Below are 26,311 nucleotides of genomic sequence, written 5' to 3' on the forward strand. Positions count from 1 at the left end.
GGTTGCCTAGGCGACGCTGCTCCCAAGATGGCGGACACGTCCGGTGCAGCTCCGCCGCGGGAGCCCTTCTGCGTGGCCGAGGAGCGGAGCGGGCACTGCGCCGTGGCGGACGAGGGGTACCTCTACGTTTGGGGGGGATACGTGGTAAGGAAGGGAGGCGGAATAAACAACAACCACAGATAGTTAGAAAAGTATTGTTTATTATGGCCTAGTATTCGGGAAAGGAAGAGGCCGCCCGAGTTTACCTCAGGAGCCCAGTGGGCGGGGCGAAGCTCCAACTCGGTCGCTGATTGGCTCAGAGTTCCCGGCCAATAGCCACGCCCCCTTTTTTGCCCGAAAAAGGATAGCATTAGGAACCGAGTGGGCGGGGCGAAGCTCCAACTCGATCGTTGATTGGTCCACGGCTCCTGGCCAATAGCCACGCCCCCTTTACCTGTCATAAAGGTTGACTAGGCCGCTCAGGGTTGCATCTATCTATTATTTATTTATTTACTTTATTTCTATACCGCTTTTCTCAGCCCTTAGGAGACTCAAAGCGGTTTACACAACAATGCAAAATATCACAAAGCAGTATAATGCAATTAAAACAGATTATAACGTCAACAATTAACAACAGTGTAACAATCATAACGCCTCAACGATAAAATCAGAACCCACTCTCACTATCCATTGTTCCATATTCCTATGTTCAATTTCACTGTTTAGTCAAACGCTTGTTCGAATAGCCAGGTCTTCACCTTCCTCCGAAACGCCAGCAGGGAGGGGGCCGATCTGATGTCTGCAGGTAGGGCATTCCACATCCGAGGGGCCACCACTGAGAAGGCCCTGTCTCTTGTCCCCGCCAGGCGCGCTTGCGATGCAGGCGGGAACGAGACCAGGGCCTCCCCAGACGATCTTAGTGTCCTAGTCGGTTCTATTTATTTATTTTATTTATGTATTTAGCAATTTTGTATACTTATTTACTTTGCTTCTATACTGCTGTATCTCAAGCCCGAAGGCGACTCACAGCGGTTCACAAACAGTAAAAACAGTAGAAACAGCAGTGGTTCCATACAACGTATAACAATTGACTTAACACATTATCCATAAATTACCAATAAGCAATTACAATGCACAATTATTACGAAAAACAACCGTACCCAATCTTCTCATCATCCAAGCGTAGTCCAGGTTCGTCGTCCATTGTTCCATTCCTATGTTCCATTACCAGACTGCACTAAATTACTCAAACGCCTGCACAAACATCCAGGTCTTCACCTTTTTGCGGAATACCATTAGAGATGGTGCTAGTCTAATGTCCGTGGGAAGGGCGTTCCACAGCCGAGGAGCCACCACCGAGAAGGCCCTATCTCTCGTCCCCGCCAGCCGAACTTGAGAAGCAGGCGGGATTGAGAGCAGGGTCTCCCCGGAAGATCTCAAAGTCCTGGTGGGTTCATAGGCAGAGATGCGGTCAGATAGGTAGCTTGGGCCGGAACCGTTTAGGGCTTTAAAGGCCAACGCCAGCACTTTGAATTCAGCCCGGTAGCCAGTGGAGTTGGCGCAACAGGGGGGTTGTATGCTAATATAATAAATAAATAATAAATAAATAAATTTTGTATACCAGTCTTCTCCACTCTATCGGGGGACTCGGGCCGGTTTCCAACAATAAAATCACAAAACAATCATTAAAAATATCATATAACATATTCAATTAAAACGTTATAAGAGCAAAATGCAATCACATAATAACAATGGTCAGTCGTCATAGTGAATTCGTTGTCCATCATTCATCGTCATCTATCTGATCACAGAAATATTGATTCACTCGTCGAAAGCCAAACCCCATAGCCAGGTTTTCACCTGTTTTCTGAACGACAGAATGGAGGGGGCAGTTCTGATCTCCAGGTAAATTGCTGTGACCCTCAGAAAACAGAAGGCTTCCAGGATGTAAATACAGTTACTAATAATAATAGTAATAATTCAGAGGAATAACTCACCACTTACACGAACTTGGACTTGGGTGGCTTTTGCATAGCTCATGAAACTCCTTGATATTGTAAAGAATGTTTTACTTTTGTGTTCTTCAGCAACCCAGATCACTTGCTCAGCATTTAGAATTTCGAAATGTAAAATACGTTGACAGGTTCTTAGAAAGTGAACATTTACAGCATAATTAATTAAACATTATGTGCCCTGTTTTTCCTGCAGTCTGTAGAAGAAAATGAAGTTTATTTGCCCAATGATGAGCTCTGGATTTATGAAATTGACAGTGGATTATGGTAAACCCTATTATTTTCCTTAGTTGTTCATATTGCAATGTGTTCCACATTTGTAATGTTGCAGATGGGCAATTTCTGATGGTCAGAAATTGCATTGCAAATATCTAAATAAGCAGTTGGAATTTAAAAGCCATTTTCTCTCAGTTTTTAAGCATGAATTTTAAACTTGTACCTTTTGTTTAATGTCTGTTTTGTGTATTTTAATATGTATTTTATAGAAATACATTTTATTATGTATCTTTTATAAAAATGCATTTTAATATGTGGTATTTTTACAGTGTTTTAATTTATTCTGTAACCCACCTCGAGCCTCAAGGAGAGGCGGATAAGAAATTAAATAATAATAATATGAGATGAGAGTTATGAGATGCATTGTGCTGTTATTGTTGTGTCAATATTGTATATTGTGCTCTAATGGTTTTAAATTGTATATCGTTGATTGATCTTATCCTTGTTGAGTCGCGTTGAGTCGCCTGTTGGGCTGAGTAACTGCGGTATACACGTAAAGTAAATAAATAAATAAAAAAAATTAATAATAATAAACACAGTGAAACCAGCAATGTATTCAAGAAAGGAAGCCGGGTAGAAACCAGTGTTTTACGCTATTGTTATTGCCAAATTGTAGTCCTATTTGGTTTTAAAAATATCAGTTCACCATCTATATGTGTCAAATGCATTGCTTTTATTAATTCAGGTGATTTTCAGGGCTAAAAACTCTCTAAAGTAGTTCTCAGTGGAAAATTGTTTTCTTGTGCTTGCTGAACTGCAGGTCGATGCACTTAATGGAAGGGGAGCTCCCTCCATCCATGTCTGGAAGTTGCGGGTCTTGCATTAAGGGAAACTTCTTCCTCTTTGGAGGATTTGACGACAAAGGCTACAGCAATCGGGTACTGGCCCCCTTTGTTTTTATAAATTCCCAATAAAGATTTAATACACTTGGGGTACTATGTATGTATTAATCTTCAAGAGTAAGGTTATGGTTTTATTTTAGCATAGATACAGATTTAAAGACTCTGAGATGCCCAAGCGTTTGCTTTAAATAGTTTCCCCTTTAGCTGCGAGACCTTCCCATTGAAATATCACAGAAGTCCTTTTAAAGCTTCTGCCAAGTTCCCAAAAAGGCTTGCCATAGATGCAGAGCAGGCTGATGCATGGCAACGACTAGACCAATTCTTTGTATTCTGGGGAACCCATATTTTCACTTGTGACTGTGACTGCTGCACCCCTTTCAGAATTTATTGCTGCAGATCTTTGATGGCAAAGAGACCCCTTTTTAGGCCAAACCTGTAATTAAATTATATGACGTATTGTCGAAGGCTTTCATGGCTGGAATCACTAAGTTCTTGTGGGGGTTTTTTCGGGCTATATGGCCATGTTCTAGAGGCATTTCTCCTGACATTTCGCCTGCATCTATGGCAAGCATCCCCAGAGGTAGTGAGGTCTGTTGGAACTAGGAAAATGGGTTTATATATCTGTGGAATGACCAGGGTGAGACAAAGGACTTTTGTCAGTTGGGCTAGGTGTGAATATTTCAACTGACCACCTTGATTAGCATACAATGGGCTGACTGTGCCTGGAGCAAACTCTTCTTGAAAGGTTTTAGAATTTTTTTAAATACTGGTAGCCAGATTCTAAAATTGCAACAGCAAAAACAGCAGAGAGGAAACAGGCAGGGACATCTAATTACCTTTCAAGAAGAGTTTGCTCCAGGCACAGTCAGCCCATTGTATGCTAATCAAGGTGGTCAGTTGAAATATTCACACCTAGCCCAACTGACAAGAGTCATTTGCCCCACCCTGGTCATTCCACAGATATATAAACCCTTTTCCCAGTTCCAACAGACCTCACCTCTTAGGATGCTTGCCATAGATGCAGGCGAAACGTCAGGAGAAATGCCTCTAGATCATGGCCATATAGCCCGAAAAACTCCACAAGAACTTAGTAAATTATATGACATTTAAAAAGGGCCCCCACAATAATTAATTTCTGTATTGCTTATGGCCTGAAAACTAAAGCAGGTTTCCTGCTTCTTCATCTGAATCTGTCCAAGTCATTGCTCTTTTTTAATTTAATTGTTATTTATGCAATTTATATTTTGCATTTCTCAGGGAATTGAACTTTTTTGTGTGGAAAGATTATTTTATTTATTTATTTGACTTGTATACCGCCACTCCCAATTTGGCTCGGAGCGGTTTACAGTAGTAGATAAAAACAATACAACCAACTTTAAAAGACAATAAAAACGAGAACCAACATAGTCCCCAGTTATTCACCCATCGAAAACTTGTTAGGCATCCTGAACTCATCAATTAAAAATTGGTATATGGGATTTAGATTGCCTAGTGCCTCTGAAATTAATGGGAATGGACAGTTCGATACCTAGGTCCTAGCTGGCTTCTCATTTCTTTGTCCTTATTAAAAAATTGCAAGCAGTTTCACTTTAATAGGAATCAAAAGCAGTTGAAAATATATCCGTTTTTTCATGACGGTGGGCTGCCTGTTACCTTTCTTCAAAGACAACACATGCAGCACAAAAGCTCTCCATCACAGAGGAGAATAACTTAGTATTGTTGAAGGCTTTCATGGCCAGAATCACTGGGTCGTTGTAGGTTTTTTCGGGCTATATGGCCATTTTTTAGAGGCATTATCTTCTGACGTTTCGCCTGCATCTGTGGCAAGCATCCTCAAAGGTAGTGAGGTCTGTTGGAAACTAGGAATGGAAAGAGCTGTTTTGAAAGTAGAAGGAAGAGGTATTGAGCCTTTAGCTTTTAAAACAACAGAGAAGTGAATGTTATGAATTGTTCTCTCCAGTCACCATTTTATGCCAATTAGCAGTTCATTTTTCCCGGATATTGCTGTCTGTTGAAAGTGTTCTAATTTCCTTTAAAGCTCTATTATGTTAATTTGCGATCAAGAAATGGAACCTATTTGTGGAAAAAAATCACAGACTTTAAAGGCCAGCCTCCTACACCACGGGACAAACTGGCCTGCTGGGTGTATAAAGACAGGTAATTGTCACGCGGGGCTCCTTCGCAAACGGGGAGGAGGTGGCGTTAGCGGGGGACAGGTCAACCGGTTGTCCTTGCGGTTTGGCATTATAAGCATTACCCTGCGCTCTTCCTTTACCCAAACTTCATTTCTTCCACTTATAAAATGGGAATCATACGTTATATGTAAGACACCGTGGTGGAACTAGTTTATACCTTAAAATAGCTTTAAAAAGCTCTTAACTGACAGCAGCTAACATTTTCACTCACTCACAAATAAGTGATTCTGGTGCAAACTTGGTTTTGCTTTTTGGAAAAATCTCCACAGGAATGTTAGTATATGGGAGACACAAGCTTCCCAGAATAAATTCTCTGATCAAGTAGCTCCTTAAACAATGTAGGATGAGGGGTCACAGAACCCTAGAGTTGCAGGAGACCCCCAGGGACATCCAGCCCAACCCCCTTCTTTCTGCCAGGAAGGAAGAAACACAATCAAAGCACAAACAGCAGATGGCCATCCAGCCTCTGCTTAACAACCTCCAGAGAAGGAGATTCTGATGCCCCAAAGAATAAAAGGTGATATAGGACTGCCAAAAAACAAAAACAAAAAACCTATTGTCAAATCAGACGAAACTAAAAGATTTCTTAGGAAAAGAATTAATTGGTGGTTTTACTTCTGATCTTTTCAGGCTAATCTATTTTGGAGGATATGGCTGTAGGAAACAGAGTGAGCTGAGTGACTGTTTTGATGTTCATGATGCGTTTTGGGTAAGAGATGCAACGTTATCGGTGCTTTTAATTAACTGTAGCCTGCCTCGAAACATGAGAAGAGGCGGATAAGAAATAAAATTGTTGTTGTTGTTGTTGAAAGGCAGAACTTTCCAAACTATTTGTTGTGACACATTCATTTGTTGGCTGCAGTGTGTAGGTGTGTCTTGCGATCATAACAAGAAACTCCGAGTCTTTGTAAAATAAGCAATAAATCACATTTTAAAAATAAATATAAATACTGTATATACTCGAGTATAGACCTAGTTTTTCAGTCCTTTTTTTAGGCTGAAAAAGTCTCCCCCGCTTATGCTCGAATCAGGGTTATTTATTATTTTACTTTGTTGTTGTTGTTGTTGTCATTTTACTTTATTATTGTTGTTATTACATTTATTATTTTACTCTTCATTATTGTTATTGTTGCATTTATTATTTTACTCTATTATTGTTATTATTACATTTATTATTTTACTCTATTATCACTGTTACTGTTACATTCCATTATTTTACTCTATTATTATTATTATTATTATTATTATTATTATTATTATTATTATTACTATTACTATTATTTTACTCTATTTATTATTATTGGAAGGATATGTAAGCATATTTACATTGGAGAAGGTTAGAATAATGGTTGAATCAGAGTTGGACAGTCTTATGTTGAATTACAGGTTTATGTAAATATTCAAAAACATTTAACTAACTGATGCCTCAATTAATGTAATTTTATTGGTATCTATTTTTATTTAGAAACTAGCTGTACCCGCCACGCGTTGCTGTGGCCAACCTTCCCTCTTTCTCTCCTTCTTTCTCTCCTTCCTTCACTCCCTCTTTCCTTCCATCTTTCCTTCTCTTCTTCCTTCCTTCTCTATTTCTTTCCTTCCTTCCTTCCTTCTCTCTTTGCTTCCCTGCTTCCTTCTCCCTTTCCTTCTTTCCTTCCTTCTTTCTTTCTTTCTTTCTTTCCCTCCCTCTTTCTTTTCTTTTCTTTCCTCCTTTCTTTCCTCCTTTCTTTCCTCCTTTCTTTCCTCCTTTCTTTCTTTCTTTCTTTCTTTCTTTCTTTCTTTCCTCCCCTTCCCTCCCTCTTTCTTTCCTTTTTTCTGTATTGTCATTTAGGTTTTCGTCATTTAGATTTAGGGGCTTTTTAAGTCCCTTCTGTGTTTTCCAGTGGTTTTTTGAGTGAAGGACATACATTGGGTTGTTAGGTGTCTTGTGTCCAAATTTGGTGTCAATTCGTCCAGTGGTTTTTGAGTTCTGTTAATCCTACAAACGAACATTACATTTTTATTTATATAGATTTACCAGTAGCTGCTGCATTTCCCACCCTCGGCTTATATTCGAGTCAATCCTTTTCCCAGTTTTTTGTGGTAAAATTAGGTGCCTCGGCTTATATTCGGGTCGGCTTATACTTGAGTATATACGGTAAAGGTTTTATGAGCTATGTTCTATCCACATACATTTAGTTATTATAATTTGTGCGGGCATCTGTATCTCTTATGATGGATTAGTTTAACATCCGGTTTGATAGAAAAACTGAATTACTGTGTTGTGAAATGATGCATGTCTCAAAAAAGTGTGTCGCTGACATGAGACGTTTGGAATGCTCTGTTACAAGGACACAAGAAGAAGAATTGGGCTGGAGCCACCCAAGGGTATAGAGAGCAAAGGATCCTCTGGCCCAACGTTCACTTCCCACAGTGGTGGAATTTCTGTGGGAAACCCACAGGTGCTCCCACCCATCTTCCTCAAAAGCTATAACTCAGAGGCACGCTGCATCATAAGACATGTAGCCTTTGTAATTAGCAGTCCACTACTGCCTTACCTTCCATGTCATCCCAAATCCTGGCCATTCTGTTCCTGTTTTAGGAAGGCCAGATGTTCTGGGGTTGGCACAACGATGTCCATGTTTTTGATACCACTAGGAAAACCTGGTATCAGCCGACAATTAAAGTAAGTCTGATTTGGCACATTGGACACTGTTTGGTTGTAGGAATGGTATAAACACTTTACAATAGGCATGGGCAAACTTGGGCCCTCCCTCCAGGTGTTTTGGACTTCAACTCCCACAATTCCTAACAGCCGGAGTTGAACCTAACACCTGGAGGGAGGGCCCAAGTTTGCCCATGCCTGGTCTACATCCTTCCATCTTTCCTTGCAGCATGGAGTCCCTCCTCAGCCTCGAGCAGCGCATTCTTGTGCCGTCCTTGGAAATAAAGGCTACGTGTTTGGAGGACGGGTTCTGGTTTGTACTTGTCTATCATTCACTCCTTTATATATTACAAAAAAGTAGGGGAAGTGGTTGATTTAGTACATAAGAAGGAGTAAGCAGATCTTTTTGAAACCATCCACTATGTAATGCTATGGTTTCTGTTGCTGGATTATAAATGTCATTTCCTAGTTGCTTCTATCATCAAAACATGGAAAAAAATTCTTCCATGCCACTCAGGTTGCAAGTTACGTATCAGCATTCAGAAGTGGATCAGGCTGGATCTTGTATGTTGCTATCCTTTGAAAGAATCGTATGGTCACATTTGCCCTTTTAATTCTTTTTTAATAGCAAACACGGATGGACGATTTACATTCTCTAAATTTAGATAGCTGGGTGTGGTCTGGAAAGTAAGTTGTTTTGCCTTACATCATTTCTTTTTTTCTGCATGACAAACGACATTAAATGTTTTTCTCATTGGATTTTGACTATTGCATGGCAGTTCGCCAACCCCCACCCCCTCCCCAGCTAACATTTGAAAATTGGGAGAAACATGTTGATGAAGGAAACAGTGTTAGGCTATATCTAATGGACGTAGTTCAGGCATGGACAAACTTCGGCCCTCCAGGTGTTTTGTACTTTCAACTCTCACAATTCCTAACAGCCCGTAACATGCCTGATATATATGGTTGTGAATATCAGGGAGAATATCCAGATTTTAAGGGTGCTCCATCTGATTCAACAGAAAAGCAGGAAGGACATGAAAACTAGAGTGTTGTGCATTCTCTCTTACAACACTAAAATCAGTATTTAGTAGTCAGACACATCTTTTCTTGAGCTGTAAATTAGGAAGCGCTGCTTGCAGCCTACTGTTTGCCTTCTTGCTTGGTGAAGTTGAAGGGCTGAAGAAGGCCATCTCACACCTAGAAACAGCTCCAAGGCTCTTTATTATTTATATTTATTTATTTAAAACAATTATATTCCACCCTTCTCACTCCAAAGGGGACTCAGGGCGGAGCACAGCACACAGTATAGCTCTTGGGATGCATCTACACCAGTGTTTCTCAACCTGGGGTCGGGAGGTGGGTCACAAGGGAGTGTCAGAGGGGTCGTCAAAGACCATTAGAAAACAGTATTTTCTATTGGTCATGGAGTTCTGTGTGAGAAGTTTGGCCCAATTCTATCGTTGGTGGGGTTAAGGATGCTCTTTGATTGTAGGTGAACTATAAATCCCAGTAACAACTCCCAATATCAAGGTCTATTTTCCCCAAATTCCAGCAGAGTTCACATTTGGGCATATTGATTGTCATGTCAAATTTGGTCCAGATCCATTATTGTTTGAGTCCACAGTGCTCTCGGGATGTAGGTGAACTACAACTCCAAAACTCAAGGTCAATACCCATCAAACCCTTCCAGTATTTTCTGTGGGTCATGGGAATTCTGTGTGCCAAGTTTGGTTCAGTTTAATCATTGGTGGAGTTTGGAATGCTCTTTGATTGTAGGTGAACTATAAATCCCAGCAACTACAACTCCCAAATGACAAAATCAATCCCCCACCCAATGCCACCAGTGTTCAAATTTGGGCGTATCGGGTATTTTGGCCAAATTAAGTCCAGTGAATGAAAATACATCCTGCATACCAGATATTAACATAATGCTTCATAACAGGAGCAAAATGACAGTTGTGAAGTTGTCATGAAAATAATTTGCTGGTTGGGGGTCACCACGACATGAGGAACTGTGTTAAGGGGTCGCGGCATTAGGAAGGTTGAGAACCACTGATCTACACTGTAAAATTAATCCAGTTTGATCTTACTGACGTTTGACGTGGCTCTGTGCTGTGAAATCCTCAGAGTTGTAGTTTTACAAGGCCTTGAGGATTCTGTGCCTCACCAAATTACAAATCCCAGGATTCCGTAGCATTCAGCCAAGGCACTTCACGTGGTGTCAAACTCAATGAATCTGAATATTGGAAGAAAGGCAGAATAAAAATGAATTAATACAAATGGAAATAAATAGATGTGGAGCAGACTTTGTTGCAGTCATGCAGTAAGGAAGCACTAAGCGCTGGCTTCAGAACATAGTTGCCCCTGATAAATGTGTTAATTCTATCACAGTTATGGTTTTATTTGTTTCCTGAATGATGTCTGTTTTGGGTTCCACTCCTTTTTTTGTTGCCTAGAATTAATACGACTGGAGAGAAACCCAGAAGCAGATCATGGCACACGTTGACCCCTGTAACGGATGACAGGCTCTTCCTATTTGGTGGACTGAGTTCAGACAATGTGCCCTTAAGTAAGTAGTTTGTGCTCAGAATTGTTGAAGCTGTATTACAAAGTGAGTGCAAGGTGGAGGTGGTGTAATATATGGCCTAAAATGGTAATACTCAGAGCTGAAGCAGAGCTTTTAAAAGTTACTTTTTTAGCCTATAACACCCAGAGTCCTTGGCACAACCTTTACAAGCTTTAACCTGAACCTTATCTGGAGAGTGACCATATACTTCTTTCTTGTTGTTCCTTCCATAATGTTGTCCTCATAATGTACTTCCCTCCACCCGTCTGAAGGCCTGTCTCCACTAAACCGTCCCCTATGAGCTCCTACAAAGATACATCCAGAGTTTTATTATTTTATGTCGTACATTTGGCCCACCCATTGCGTTTGATGTTTCATTTTGTTTATTTATTTTTATTTATTTACAGTATTGATATTCCGCCCTTCTCACCCCGCATGGGACTCAGGGTGGATTACAGTGCACACATATATGGCAAACATTCAGTGTCAAAGACACACAACACATATAGACAGACAGTCAGAGGTGATTGAACTTTTCTGGCCGCCAGGGGAGCTGTTGCTTTCATTGTCCATCTGCGACACTGATGAAGTACTTCCGCATTTCCCCGCATGCTTTGCTGGAGTCTTTTTTATGGCCTCATCAATTAGTTAAATTATCCTCCCCACATATAGGTGGTACCTAATTTTCCTACTTGACAGATGCAACTGTCTTTCAGGTTGCAAAGGTCAACAACAAGCTACACAATTGGTCAGAAGCTCACTCCAACCCAGGCTGGCTTCAAACTCATGTTCTTATGGTCAGAAGTGATCTTAATGCAGCTGACACTCAGACAGCCGTGCCACAGCTTGTTACTTTGCACTGTTTTATTGCACTTTATGTTTTTACTTATTTTATTGTGTTGTCATTTTTGTCGTTCTGTATTTATTTTGCTGTAATGTATTACCGGGCTTGGCTTAATGTAAGCCGCCGCCGAGGCCCCTTTGAGGAAAGGGGGTGGGCTATAAATAAAGATGATGATGATGATGATGATGATGATTATTATTATTATCTGCTGCCCAGTCAAGACCGGTTTTCCACCAGCAAAAGACGAGTGTCAGAAACCAAGCAGGTATTCAATGAGAGAAGCACCACTATGCCTTAGGAAAGACAGGTCTCCTAGCCATAAAATGTCAGCCTAGAAAGGCATAAGGCTTGCTTTCCTCAGGTAATACAAACAGTCACCACCTCGTGCTAAAACTTCTATTACAATGAAGAGGAATTAAAAAAAAAAAACCCAGGGAATATATGGCATGCAAATCAGGCTTTCAAAAGGGGCAAAGCCAAAGTCCAGTGGGCAAGCACTAGCTGCTCCTGACTCCTGAACAGGATGGGCGTGCTTTTACTTACTCCATGGCTTCTTTCATGTTCATCAGAAAATGTGATGTGTTTTCCAACTGTTATTAATTCTTTTAAAGCAAAATAATTAGCATTAATCCAAGCATCTTTCTTTTCTTTACAGGTGATGGCTGGATTTATTGTGTCAAAAGCAATGAATGGCAACAACTGACACACTTACCAAAAAGTAGACCTAGGTATAAAAAAAGCTAGCCAACATTTGCTGAAGTTGAGGAAAGTATAAACATCAGAACATGAGCTTATCGCGGCCTTATGCAGCGTGATTGGGAGGATGGGGGGGGGGGGGGTTGTCTTCCAGTTATATGATCCCATTTTTTTTTAAAAAAAAACATGAAATGAATGCAGTTCTCAGTTTTTGATTTATATAGTTCTAACCCAGTGTTTCTCAACCTGGGGGTCGGGGTCGTGAGAGGGTGTCAGAGGGGTCGCCAAAGACCATCAGGAAACACAGTATTTTCTGCTGGTCATAGGGGTTCTATGTGGGAAGTTTGGCCCAATTTGGTCATTGGTGGGGTTCAGAATGCTCTTTGATTGTAGGTGAACTATAAATTCCAGCCACTACAACTTCAAAATGCCAAGATCTATTTTCCCCAAACTCCACCAGTGCTCATATTTGGGCATATTGAGTATCCATATCAAGTTTGGTCCAGATCCATCATTATTTGAGTACACAGTGCTCTCTGGATGTAGGTGAACTACAACTCTAAAATTCAAGGTCAGTGCCCACCCACCAAACCCTTCCAGTATTTTCTGTTGGTCATGGGAGTTTTGTGTGCCAAGGTCGGTTCAACTCCATCCTTGGTGGAGTTCAGAATCCTCTTTGCTTGTAGGTGAACTTTAAATCCCAGGAATTACAACCCCAAAATGGCAAACTGCACCCCTCCCTCCCCCGAACCCACCAGTATTCACATTTGGATGTAGCGGGTATTTGTCCAGTGAATTTGGTCCAGTGAACGAAGATACATCCTGCATATCAGATATTTACTTTACGATTCATAACAGTAGCGAAATTACAGTAGCAATGAAAGTAATGTTATGGTTGAGGGTCACCACCACATGGGGAACTGTATTAAGGGGTCACGGCATTAGGAAGGTTGAGAAACACTGCTTTAACCTGTATCTCTAATGGAATTACTAATATATTTTAAGTCCCTTTCCCCCAGCAATGTGGTCCTTGACTGTTTATGAGAAGACATTTAGAGTGTAACTTTTGCCTACAGTTGGATCTGTTAGAAGCATAACGACAGAGGCTATCTATTTAATACCCAGACTTCCATCTTACCACTTTATTTTTGAGCAGCACATCTTCTCCAGGAGGAAATAAGACCCAAAATGGCCTAATACAGGCATGAGCCAACTTGGAGCCTCCAAGTGTTTTGGTCTTCAACTCCCACAATTCCTAACAGCCTCAGGCCCTTTCCTTTTCCCATTCTTTTTCCATTTAAGCGGTTGGGGGGGGGGGGGGAAGGGTCTGAGGGTTGAAACCTGGCATGGGCCAACTTGGGCCCTTCAGGAGTTTTGGACTTCAACTCCCACAATTCCTAGCAGCCAGTAGGCTGCTAGGAATTGTGGGAGTTGAAGTCCAAAACTGGTGGGAGTTGAAGTCCAAAACTGGTGGGGTTCCTACTGGCTGCTAGGAATTGTGGGAGCTGAAGTCCAAAACACCTGGAAGGCCCAAGTTTGCCCATGGCTGCTGTAACACCTTTGAGACTAACGATGAGTAAAAGGTTAGTAGCACAAACCTTTGTAATCTCAGTCTACTTGATCACTTTTATGGAGTGAAGCCCTTATGGATGGACATTTCCAATCCCTTGGGGGAATGTATATTGCAAAATGAAAAGTCCATACGAACCATTTCAGTAGCTTGTTTGAGACGAACTAGATCAGTGGTTCTCAACCAGATGTTTTGGCCTTCAACTCCCAGAAATCCTAACAGCTGGAAAACTGGCTGGGATTTCTGGGAGTTGTAGGCCAAAACACCTGGGGAGCCACAGGTTGAGGACCACTGAACTAGATGACTACCTCAATTGTGGAAAGTTCTTTCCAGAAAGACCTCCCTTTTGGCATTTGGCTAAGACCTTCCTGTTTTCCTGAAGGTTTTCCTCTCTGGATTTTCCCTCGCTTCCTACAGGTATTATTTTCTCCTTCCTTCTCTGCTTTGGTGAGAGGAAGAATCCACACATCCTGGGTTTCTCCCATCATCATTCAGAGACAAGGGTTCAGTGTCTTGAAAACCTAGTATCTATATAAATAAAAATGTAATGTTTGTTTGTGGGATTAACAGAACTCAAAAACCACTGGACGAATGGACACCAAATTTGGACACAATAAACTTCTCAGGCCAACGAGTGACCATCACTCATAAAAATACTGAAAAACACAGCAGAAGCGACTTAAAAAGCAAAAAAAAAATACATTGCAACACATGCGCAAAACCACATATATACACCTATACACAGATACACACACACACATATATATACACACACAAAACACATATACACAGACTGGGCCACAGCAACGTGTGGCAGAGGATGGCTAGTCTATCTATATAAATCAAAATATAATGTTCATTTGTGGTATGAACATAACTCAAAAACCACTGGATGAATTGACACGAGACACCTCTCAGGCCAGCGAGTGACCATCACTCATAAAAAGACTGAAAAACACAACAGAAGGGACTTAAAAGTCAAAAATAAAAATAAAAAACACATTACAACGCATGCGCAAAACCATATATATTTATATGTACACGCACACAAGCACACATATATGCACATATACACAAATATATACACACAAACATATATACACATATTATAAATAAATAAATAAATAAAAATAAAAAAATAAAGTTTTATTTATATCCCGCTACCATTGTGGCTATGTCTTTCCTAAGGCATAGTGGTGCTTCTCTCATTGAATACCCGCTCAGTTTCTGCCACTCTTCTTTTGCTGGCGGAAAACTGGTCTTGACTGGGCAGCAGATAATAATAATAATAATAATAATCATCATCATCATCATCTTTATTTATACCCTGCCACCATTTCCCCAAAGGGGACTCGGGGTGGCTTACATGAGGCCAAGCCCAACAACATATCAGTAAAAGCAACACAGCAATAAGCAAATAAAACAATACAATTAGTATAACTCACTCATAGACAATATAACACAAGAATTTAAAAACCAAGGGGACTGGGGCGGCTTACATGAGTCCAAGCCCAACAATCACAATAAAGCTTGCCATAGATGCAGGCGAAACGTCAGGAGAAATGCCTCTAGAACATGGCCATATAGCCCAAAAAACCCCACAAGAACTGAAAGCAAGTATACAACATAAAATAATACATCGATAAATATAATGAAAATAATAAAAAACAGTACAGAATAGGCAAACAAAATAATATAAAATCACAATATACACAAATATATACACACACAAACATATACACAGACTGGGCCACAGCAACGCGTAGCAGGGGACGGCTAGTTATCTAATGAAAAGAAAACTGAATATGACTTCAAAGCAGGCACGGGCAAAGTTTGGCCCTCTGGGTGTTTTGGACTCCAACTCCCTGTCTTGTAGGCTGTTAGGAATGGTGGGAGTTGGAGTCCAAAACACCTGGAGGAGGGCCGGAGTTTGCTCATGCCTTCTTCATAGTATTTGAATTGCATTAGGTGTTATTCTAGTTGGAGGGTTTGCTTTTTTGAAAGATAAGTAAGTTGTTCCTTGAGCTGATTAACGATGCCAATAACATGCTTTATTAGAATGTCTAGGTGCTAAGTTAGAGCAGCTGTGAGAGGACAGAACACCCTGTGTCAGTCTGTAGCAAAAAGGCCTCACTCAGGTGGCAAGCTAGGAGTCAAGGCAGAGGACAGAGGCCAGGCAGGAAAGGCGAAGCTCCAGCGCAGGCCAGTTCCCCAGAGCAGAGATAAGACAGAGGCAGACAGAGCTACCCTCAGGCAGGAAGAGGAGGAGGAGGAGGAAGAAGAGAACAGGTGGGACACAGCGAGAGCAAGGAGTGCGGAGCATATATATATGTGTGTGTGTATTCTGGAATGCAGTGAAGTCAGAAAGCACTCTTGAGCACTGAGTCATCCATCACCTTGCCCGGATTATTATTGGCAGTCATGAACTAAAAGGGAACATTTTCTGTGCAAGTTGCAATCGGAAAACGTGACTCAGTGCAGGGAAGCGCTCCTAAAAGCACGTTTTGGTGAGAAACGTGTTGAATTATTATATGCTTTTGTGTATTGTGCATGTCTGTTTTGATTGTGCTGTTTGCAGAATGACTTCTCTCCCTGCTATCTGTTCCAAATCCCTATTTTTTTCACGGCAGTCTTTGGGGCAATACTATTTAAGCAAAATCCATCTCTGAAAATCAACCTAAGTGGACCGTAAAGATGAGAGAGGGGAAAGGGCATCATGTATTCTATTCTATTACTAGCATACATTAGATATCCAGCATACACCTTCACTCCTCTCTTTCTTTCTCTTCTATTTCTTTCCTCCCTCCCTTAATCCCATTTTTCTTCCCTTTCCTTCCTTTCTTTTCACTTCTTTTTTCTTTTATTCTTTCCTTCCTTTCTTTTTCTTCCTTCCCTGTATCCTTTATCCCTCTCTTCCCCCTTTATTTCCTTCCATCCCTTCCTCCTCCCTCCTTTTTCTCTCTCCCCCTTTATTTCCTTCCTTCCATCCCTCTCTCCTTTTCTCTCTCTTTTCCCTTTATTTCCTTTCTTCCCTTCCTCTCTCCCTTTTCTCCCTCCCTCCCTCCCTCCTTTTTCTCTCACTCACCTTTATTTCCTTCCTTCCATCCCTCCCTCTCTCCGCCTTCTTTTTCTCTCTCTTCCCCCTTTATTTGCTTTCCTCCCTCCCTCTCTCCTTTTTCTCCCTCCCTCCCTCCCTCCCTCCTTTTTCTCTCACTCCCCTTTATTTCCTTCCTTCCGTCTGTTGCAACTCAGAGTAAGCGTCACCTTGCTTCCAAACACCACCACACAAGAGCTGTAGTTTTTTAGTTTATTGAGGAAAAAATCCAAGTCAACATAAAGAATAAGCATTGCAAAGTTCCAAGAATTAAGGTTAAATGCAGAATATAGTTCCAAAGATCTTCAGGTAAAAGCAGGAGACACAATCCTATTGGCAAAGTTCAAACCAGAGTCCCAAGTACAAGCAATGAAACAATTGCCCCATGAATCACAATGCAAGAAATCCCAAGCGTACTGCTTTCCAGGTTAAGATTATTCCATGAAGCTTTCAGGCTAGTAAGCTACGTTGAACTGACACTTTCCCTTGGTTTGCAAGAAGCCTAAATACCTTTCTAACATGAAAACATTACATGAAATCATTGCGATGACCTTTCACCAAGCTGGCTTCTCATCTGCTGGCCAGGCAAGAACTCCGCCTGACCCGGAGATCAAGACGAGCTTGCCGGGTCAGGTCACTGTCAAGGATTTCAGTACTTTCAGTATCAGCGTGGGAAGGAGGCGAATAGCTCCCCACCTGTTCGCTATCTCCTTCGTTAAAATTCCTTTCACTTGGGAACCGCTGTGTTGATGTTGACTCTGCACTGTCTGTGCTGTCTGTGGGAGCAGCAGGCCCAGAGATCTGAGGCACAGAAAAAGAGCCAGGAATCTGAATCCCATCATCCTCATCATCACAGAACATCTCAGCCACAACACCATCTCTCCTTTATTTCCTTCCTTCCCTCCCGACTTCCTTCCCTCTCCCCCCTCCTTTTTCTTTCTCTTCCCTTTTTATTTCCTTCCTTTCTTCCCCCTTCCCCTCATACACATGTCACTTAGCAGTAGGCAACCTGCTTCATTCCCTTTCTTTCCCAGTCACATGACAGAGGGCCACTTCACCCAACCACGGCCAGTTAGCTTAGTTCTTCTTTCCTTTCTGCTCTAGGCCCAAAAAGGTAGTATTTTTAGTTCAAACCCCATTGTTTAAGTTGAATCATGACAGTTCTGGATGCCAGGCTTGGTCCAGATCCATCGAGCCACAGAGAAGACACGTTTTGTCGTTCCAATCAACCAACATAGGACTTTTATACATAGATTTATATCCTGCTTTCCCCAAAAAGATTGAGACTCTTAATCAGAGTAGAGGTTCTCATGTATGTGAGTTGGGTTTAGCTTGAATACTGAGTAAGTAGGTTTTTAATGGTTGCTGTGCTCACCCTGAAGGTCTTGCCATTTTGATAGCCACCAACCATTTTGGGACCATATTGGGAGACGGCTAGGCCAATAACGTGGGCCACAGAAAAAGAACCTTTTGGCCAAGTGCATTTTAAATTCTAATTTTTAAAGGAAGAATGTTATCCTGAATGTCTCTCAACGGCACCAGAGTGTTAGAGCTGGAGATAATATTGAATTAAATGCATTGCAAAAGTCTTAATACTTGAGTTCGGCTTTAAAAAAAAAAGCGCAAGTCTGGCGAATCAAAGGCTAGCATGTTGACATGTGACTTGCAAATCTCAACATGCAAATCTCAATTCATGGCTAATGCGTCAAAATGTCTTTTTGACCCATTTGAATGGACTCGTCAGTTAATTCGTGCCAAGAAAGACTGCTCAGTGGCAATAAATCTGTTTTGGGAAATTAGGGAGGGAATGCACTACTAGAAATTAAAGTAAAACTGGGACTCATTAGTAAATAACTATGGAGATAGTTTAAAAAAGGAAGTCCCTGAGAATTTATTATAACTCTAACCTATTTTGTAGGTTGTGGCACACAGCCTGCCTTGGGAAAGAAGCAGAAGTGATGGTCTTTGGAGGGAGCAAAGACGACCTGCATTTCCTTGACACGGTCCGTACGCAGAACAACATGGGTTAAATATGGCATATTTCCTGATAGAGCCTCCCCTTGGAATTTAAAATTATATTTGGCTTTAGGGCAAATGACCTAAAATAGATGAGACTGGATTGTTTGGATTCAGTTTTGATTCTTATACTCATAGTCACAGAAAGAGAGTTCTTTTGATTGCTTTGCTTTTGTCGAAGGCTTTCATGGCTGAAATCACTGGGTTGTTGTAGGTTTTTTCAGGCTATATGGCCATGTTTTAGAGGCATTCTCTCCTGACATTTCGCCTGCATCTATGGCAAGCATCCTTAGAGGTTTAAAATCTTAAAAGATGATGCTGTCAAGGTGATGCATGCCATATGCCAGCAAATATGGAAAACACAAGAATGGCCATCAGGCTGGGAAAAATCCACTTATATCCCCATACCAAAAAAGGGAAATGCGAAAGACTGCTCAAACTTCCGTACAGTGGCCCTTATTTCTCATGCCAGTAAGGTAATGCTCAAGATCCTGCAAGGAAGAAGACTCCAGCAAGACATGGAGCGAGAGTTGCCAGATGTTCAAGTTGGGTTTAGAAAAGGCAGAGGAATGAGAGACCACATGGCCAATATCCGCTGGATAATGGAGAAAGGCAGGGAGTTTCAGAAAAACATCTACTTCTGCTTCATTGACTCTTCTAAAGCCTTTGACTGTGTGGATCATAATAAATTGTGGCAAGTTCTTGGTGGTATGTATGGGCATCCCAAGCCCCCTTCCCTCTCTCCTGAGGAATCTGTACAAGGACCAAGGAGCAACAGTCAGAACTGACCACGGAACAGGAGACTGGTTCAAGATTGGGAAAGGCGTACGGCAAGGCTGCATCCTCTCACCCAACCTTTTTAACTTGTATGCAGAACACATCATGCGAGGATGTGCGGGGCTGGATGAATGCAAAGCTGGGGTGGAAATTGCTGGAAGGAACATTAACAACCTCAGATATGCAGATGACACCACTCTGATGGCTGAAAGCGAGGAGGAGCTGAGGAGCCTTCTAATCAAGGTGAAAGAAGAAAGCGCAAAAGCTGGGCTGCAGCTAAACATCAAAACAACCAAGATTATGGCAACAAGAATGATTGACAACTGGAAAATAGAGGGAGAAACCGTGGAGGCCGTGACAGGGTTTGTATTTCTAGGCGCAAAGATGAGTGCAGATGCAGACTGTGGCCAGGAAATCAGGAGACGCTTCCTTCTTGGGAGGAGAGCAATGTCCAGTCTCGATAAAATCGTAGAGACATCAGACTGGCAACAAAGATCCATTGCCTAGTCAAAGCCATGGTCTTCCCTGTAGGAACCTACGGATGTGGGAGCTGGACCTTCGGGAAGGCTGAGCGAAGGAAGAGAGATGCTTTTGAACTATTTTGTTGGAGGAAAGTTCTGAGAGTGCCTTGGACTGCGAGAAGATCCAACCAGTCCATCCTCCGGGAAATAAAGCCCGGCTGCTCATTGGAGGGAAGGAGACTAGAGACAAAGTTGAAGTCCTTTGGCCACATCATGAGGAGACAGCAAAGCCTAGAGAAGGGAATGATGCTGGGGAAAGTGGAAGGCAAAAGGAAGAGGGGCCGACCAAGGGCAAGATGGATGGATGGCATCCTTGAAGTGACTGGACTGACCTTGAAGGATCTGGGGGTGGTGACGACCGACAGGGAGATCTGGCGTGGACTGGTCCATGAGGTCACGAAGAGTCGGAGACAACTGAACGAATGAACAACAACAACCTCTGAGGATGCTTGCCATAGAGGCAGGCGAAACGTCAGGAGAGAATGCCTCTAGAACATGGCCATATAGCCCGAAAAAACCTAGAACAACCCAATTTCTTTTGCTGTTTGGCATATTGAGTTGCTCTTTGTAATCAACCAGCGGACCTTTCTGCCCTAAAGTTCTCATGCATGATTATGCTCTGCACCATATATTTTATGCATTTTATAGTAATGTGTTTTCATTGTATGCATTTTGTTTTATGGTGATGTATTTTGACTGTGTTGTGCCTTACCCTGAGCCGTGAAGAGAGGCAGGTAGCAATAAACATTCAGAGTAACAATAAACGTTCAAACATCAAGGGAAAGATGGGAAACATCACAGGCTATAGTACAGGCATGGGCAAACTTTGGTCCTCCGGGTGTTTTGGACTTCAACTCCCACAATTCCTGGGAAAAAGGAAAAGGCCTGAGGCCAGGAATTGTGGGAGTTGAAGCCGAAAACACGCAGAGAGCTGAAGTTTGCCCATGCCTGCTATAGTATGTGCATTACAGAGACATGTTAAATACTTCTACATATGAGTATATTGTATCATCATTATCAGAAGGTTTTGAGAATATATTTTATGGCGTGTCATTGCCTTTTAAAAATACCAATGACACTTATTTCTGCTTTAATGTTTATCTCTTTGTAGATTTTCATATTGTATTGAAATGCTTTTAATGGAAGAGGCTGGATGGCCATCTGTCAGGGGTGATTTGAATGCAATATTCCTGCTTCTTGGCAGAATGGGGTTGGACTGGATGGCCCAGGAGGTCTCTTCCAACTCTTTGATTCTATGATTCTATGAAGCCACTTTGAGTCTCTTTGTAGAGAGAAGAAGTGGGGTATTAATAGTAATAATAATAAAAATGTTGCTATTATTATTGTTACTGCTACTACTACTACTACTCAAGGCCATGGGAATAGCTGATAACAAGTACATCTAGTGAAACATTGGTTTAATTTGTGTTGTCGAAGGCTTTCATTGCTGGAATCACTTGGTTGCGGTGAGTTTTCCAGGCTGTCTTGCCATGTTCCAGAAGCATTCTCTCCTGACGTTTCACCCACATCTATGGCAGGCATCCTCAGAGGTTGTGAGGTCTGTTGGAAAATAAACAAGTGGGGTTTATGTATCTGTGGAATGATGTCCAGGGTGGGATAAAGAACTTTTGTCTGCTTGAGGCAGGTGTGTATGTTGCAACTGGCCAACTTGATTAGCATTGAATGGCCTTGCAGTTTCAAAGCCTGGTGCTCCTGCCTGGAGGACTCCTTTGTTAGGAGGTGTTAGCAAAGGATTCCCCCAGGCAGAAAGCAGCCAGGCTTTGAAGCTGCAAAGCCATTAAGTGTTAATCAAGCAGGCCAATTGCAACATTCTCACTTGCCTCCCACAGACAAGAGTTCTTTCTCCCATCCAGGACATCATTCCACAAATATACAAACCCCTCATGCCTAGTATTCTGTCGCCGCTGAAGCTAAAATTAAATGCTTCTAAGAGAGGATGCAAGGCTTGCGTCCAGCGGAAAGCCCGGGGGCCCGAGAAGGAGCCTTTAGAGGAACTTTCCCTACTAAGCAGGCTTTAGGAGACTTGAACTTAAATACAACAGTCTTTATTAGCGAACAAGCAGGAATTGTAAGATTTCTAAATAGTCTATTGGCTCTTGCAGTCTTGTTTACAGGAAACAGGCACTATCTTCAAGAAACTTTGTTTAACAGAAAAAATCCCCTTTAAAGCTCCTCCCAGGCTGCTGTGAACTTAAACCTGACTGGTTTGAGTCTGCTACTGGCTGAACTGCGTCTCAGAACCAAACAGACATACCAGCAGGCTTGAAATCACTTAGCTGAAGATGAAGAGCTGTTATTCCCTCCGGAGGTCCTCAGGGCTGTGAAGCTGTTCCCTGGAACCATTTGGGAATCTGTAGAGGCTTTTAATCTGTTCTTTCCCAGGAAGTCTTAAAAGACGAAGCTTTTGCACAGGAGGAATGTCTGTACGCATCCTCTGCCTTGGCTTCCCTTGCTGTAACTAACTGAAAAATGGCCCTTTCCCTCCAAAAAGCAAAAAAGGGGGCGGGACCAGGGATCCTAACTATAATTGGCAGGTGGCTTACCCTATGATTGCAGCCTATAACAGGAAGCCACCCTGCTGCAAAATCCCAAGCCTGGGATTGCAAACAAACATTAACTGCAAAGCAAACAAAATAGGAGCTCCTGGTACAGCTGTACCAGCACACCTAGTTTCGAACAGACCTCACAACCTCTGAGGATGCCTACCATAGATGCAGGTGAAACATCAGGAGAGAATGCTTCTGGCCAGATAGCCCAGAAAACTCACCGCAACCCATTGCTTTAGTGTATTGGTTGCTGCTACACAATTCGCATTACTTATTTTTCCTTTCATTTTTATCAACAATATTAATATTATTATTATACACCATCTATACTGGCTTGAATAAATAAATATTATATATATATATATGCTCAGAGTAGAACTGTGGACATCCAGTCTTATATAATTGAAATAATTGCTTAAATTGACAAATAATTTTTGTTTATTGTGTTCTTGCTCAGGGACACTGCAGTGATTTACTGATTTTTCAGACACAGCCATACTCACTTCTCAGGTAAGTTGAAGAAAGAGGATGGATGGCATTACTTTTCAGTAGCACATCTTCTCCAGGAGGAAAAGACCCAAATGGCCTAGTTTACAGGCATGGCCCAACTTTGGCCCTCCCTCCTGGTGTTTTGGACTCCCAACTCCCACAATTCCTGTTAGCCATGTATCAAGATGTGAGAGGAACCCACAGGGAGGAGGGAGCAAGCTTGTTTTCTGCTTCCTTGGAGACTAGGACGCAATGGAACGATGCCTTCAAACTACAAGAGAGGAGATTCCATCTGAACATGAGGAAGAACTTCCTGACTGTGAGAGCCGTTCAGCAGTGGAACTCTCTGCCCCAGAGTGCGGTGGAGGCTCCTTCTTTGGAAGCTTTTCAACAGAGGCTGGATGGCCATCTGTCAGGGGTGATTTGAATGCAATATTCCTGTTTCTTGGCAGAATGGGGTTGGACTGGATGGCCCAGGAGGTCTCTTCCAACTCTAGGATTCTATGATTCTATGAGTTGAAGTCCAAAATAACAATAATAATAATAATAATAATAATACCACCAGGTATTATTATTATTATTTTGTTATTGCTTATGTTTTTAATTTGCTTTGAATTGTATTGTTATTGTTTTGCTGTTGTTGTGTTGAGGCCTTGGCCTTTGTAAGCCGCATCGAGTCCTTTGGGAGATGCTAGCGGGGTACAAATAAAGTTTAATAATAATAATAATAATAATAATAATAATAATAATAATAAACTTTATTTATACCCTGCCACCATCTCCCCAGAGGAGAATCGAGGCGGCTATCATGAGGCCAAGCCCAAAGGTACGATACAGCAAAATAAAATACAAAAAGCAGACAACAAATATACATCAGAATAAAATAGAGTAGAAAAATAAAATAAAGCAAAACACCTGGAGGGAGGGCCAAAGGTTGTCCATGTCTGCTGTATCCCTAGATTGTTTTTAGTGTTGTAATGCTGGCATTCTTCCTCCTAGACTAAGCCTCGATTGCATTGGCCGAAACGCCGTCCTCCTGGAAAGCCAAATGGCCCACCTTCCGCCTCGGCTCTTGGAGGAAGCGCTGGATAAAATCACTTTTTGGTCAGCTACGAATTACCGGCAAGGAAGAAAGGCCAAAGCAGAGGACCTGGAGGAGACCAGCACCTCTTAGCAAACCCTTTTGCACAAACTTGCACTACAGACACTTGTTTGACGTTATTTGAAAGTGTTATTGTTCAACCCTCCGGTGGGCTTGAAGACCTAAGCCTTGGAAGGCGTTGCATTTCCTTTGTTGTGTCACGAAGCAAGTCCTACCAACGCAACAGCTCCACTCGGAAGGCACGGAACCTCATTCTTGCTTCTTGTGAGCCTGTTCCTAGATTGATCCGTTGATCAGATGGTTATTAAAGCTAAACATTTCAATGAGGATTCAGATGCGTTGCTGTGAGTTTTTTGGGCTGCATGGCCATGTTCCAGAACCATTCTCTCCCCTAATGTTTCGCCGGCATCTGTGGCAAGCATCCTCAGAGTTCTGTTGGAAGTGAAGCAAGTGGAGTGGATATATATCTGTGGAATGTCCAGAGTGGGAGAAATTGTGTTGGCCCACATTTTTTTAATTAATTTTTATTCAAGGTTTTTCAAGATGGGGGGGGTACATACAAGTCACAAGAATCTTAAACTTGAGTTTAATTATACATAAAACCAGATACTAGGGGTAGGGGAAGGGGAGTGGAGGGGTAGAGTGGATGGGGGAAGTGTGAGGGTGGGTGAAGTGTGAGGGTTGGGGAATGGGTCTGGGAAAAGTTATTGGTCTTACTTAACCATTTTGCCCCAAGAAACGTTATTAGTTCCTTATTATTATTCCTTATTATTAGTTCCTTATTATTTCCTAGTCATTAATTCTCGCATGTCTGAGTCTAGTTGATCTTGAAGTATTTTTTGATTGGAGACCAATCTGTCCTGGCTATGCCTGTCGTCTGTTTATTTTCCAAATGCCATGTTAGAGAGTCCATATTTATTATATCTAAAAGCTTGATTGTCCATTCCTCTACTGTTGGTAGCTCTTTATTCTTCCATTTCCTTGCTAATACAATTCTCGCTGCCGTCGTCATGTGGAAAAGTAACTTATCTTTATTTTTCTCGAGTTCAAAATCTAGTATTCCTAGAAGGTAGTTGGCCCATATTTTCTGTGTATCACTACAGTTTTGCCACTGTTGCAGACCAAAAGTCCTATGCTTTGGAGGGCACAGAAGGAAAAACAGGTTGAAATGGTTATTGCTCATGTTCTGCTGCAGTTGGCAGGGAGAAAGGCTGTGGATATCACTTATTTGGATTTCATTAACACATTTGATAAGGTATCACATAATATCCGTTCAACACCCCCTTTCCAAAATGCCTGGGACCATGAGTGCTTTGGATCTTTATTTATTGACTAGCGTAATATAAAAACCTTTTTATATAGAAGACAAGAGCAGAATTCAAAATGATCTTGACAGATTACAGATGATTGGTCAAAACTAACACAATGAAGTTCAAATGCAAGAGACTCCACTTAGGCAGAAAAATGAAAGGCAAAGAGACAGAATGGGGGGCGCCTGGCTTGAGAGCAGGACATGTGAAAAAGATCTTGGAATCCTAGTGGGGAGGAAGGGGGACATGAGCCAGGAATGTCATGCTGTGGCAAAAAAGCCAATGGGATTTTGGGCTTCATCAATAGGAGCCTAGTGTCTAAATCCAGGGAAGCCCTGCTCCCCATGCTCTATTCTGCTTTGGTTAGACCACACCTGGAATATTGTGTCCAATTCTGGGCACCACAATTCAAGAGAGATATTGACAAGCTGGAATGTGTCCAGAAGAGGGCGACTAAAATGATCAAGGGTCTGGAGAACAAGCCCTATGAGGAGCGGCTTAAGGAGTTGGCCATGTTTAGCCTGAAGAAGAGAAGGCTGAGAGGAGACATGATGATAGCCATGTATAAATATGTGAGAGGAAGCCACAGGGAGGAGGAGGGAGCAAGCTTGTTTTCTGCTTCCCTGGAGACTAGGACGCAAAGGAACAATGGCTTCAAACTACAAGAATGGGATTCCACTATATATATAGCATACATATATACACACTATATACATATTTACCATATATATACACCTTATATATATGCAGAAGAAACATACCATATATATATATATATATATATATATATATATATATATATACACACACA

General features: G+C 41.8%; 1 protein-coding gene across 2 annotated transcripts; it reads left to right on the forward strand.

The window, feature by feature from the left end:
• KLHDC1 (kelch domain containing 1) lies at positions 1-24,519 on the forward strand. Of its 2 annotated transcripts, XM_060788472.2 has the most exons (13): positions 1-144; positions 2,188-2,258; positions 3,028-3,145; positions 5,148-5,266; positions 5,935-6,013; positions 7,883-7,966; positions 8,175-8,258; positions 8,574-8,632; positions 10,405-10,517; positions 12,014-12,086; positions 18,637-18,721; positions 23,057-23,109; positions 24,088-24,519. In XM_060788472.2, the coding sequence occupies exons 1-13, from the start codon at positions 28-30 to the stop codon at positions 24,260-24,262; spliced, it is 1,230 nt and encodes a 409-aa protein (XP_060644455.2). In that variant the 5' UTR covers positions 1-27; the 3' UTR covers positions 24,263-24,519. The 2 variants fall into 2 exon arrangements, with proteins under 2 accessions (XP_060644455.2, XP_060644505.2); XM_060788522.2 differs by lacking the exon at positions 7,883-7,966.
• Positions 24,520-26,311: the final 1,792 nt, after the last annotated feature.

This window comes from Anolis sagrei, chromosome 1, assembly GCF_037176765.1.
Source record: "Anolis sagrei isolate rAnoSag1 chromosome 1, rAnoSag1.mat, whole genome shotgun sequence".
In the NCBI taxonomy this organism is placed as follows: domain Eukaryota; kingdom Metazoa; phylum Chordata; class Lepidosauria; order Squamata; family Dactyloidae; genus Anolis; species Anolis sagrei.

Coding starts and splice junctions, on each gene's coding strand:
- KLHDC1 (XM_060788472.2), top strand. CDS start 28: ATGGCGGACACGTCCGGTGCAGCTCCGCCGCGGGAGCCCTTCTGCGTG. Junction 8,259..8,573: donor TGTTTGGAGGACGGGTTCTG/GTTTGTACTTGT, acceptor CTTTTTTAATAG/CAAACACGGATGGACGATTT. Junction 18,722..23,056: donor ACCTGCATTTCCTTGACACG/GTCCGTACGCAG, acceptor GTTCTTGCTCAG/GGACACTGCAGTGATTTACT.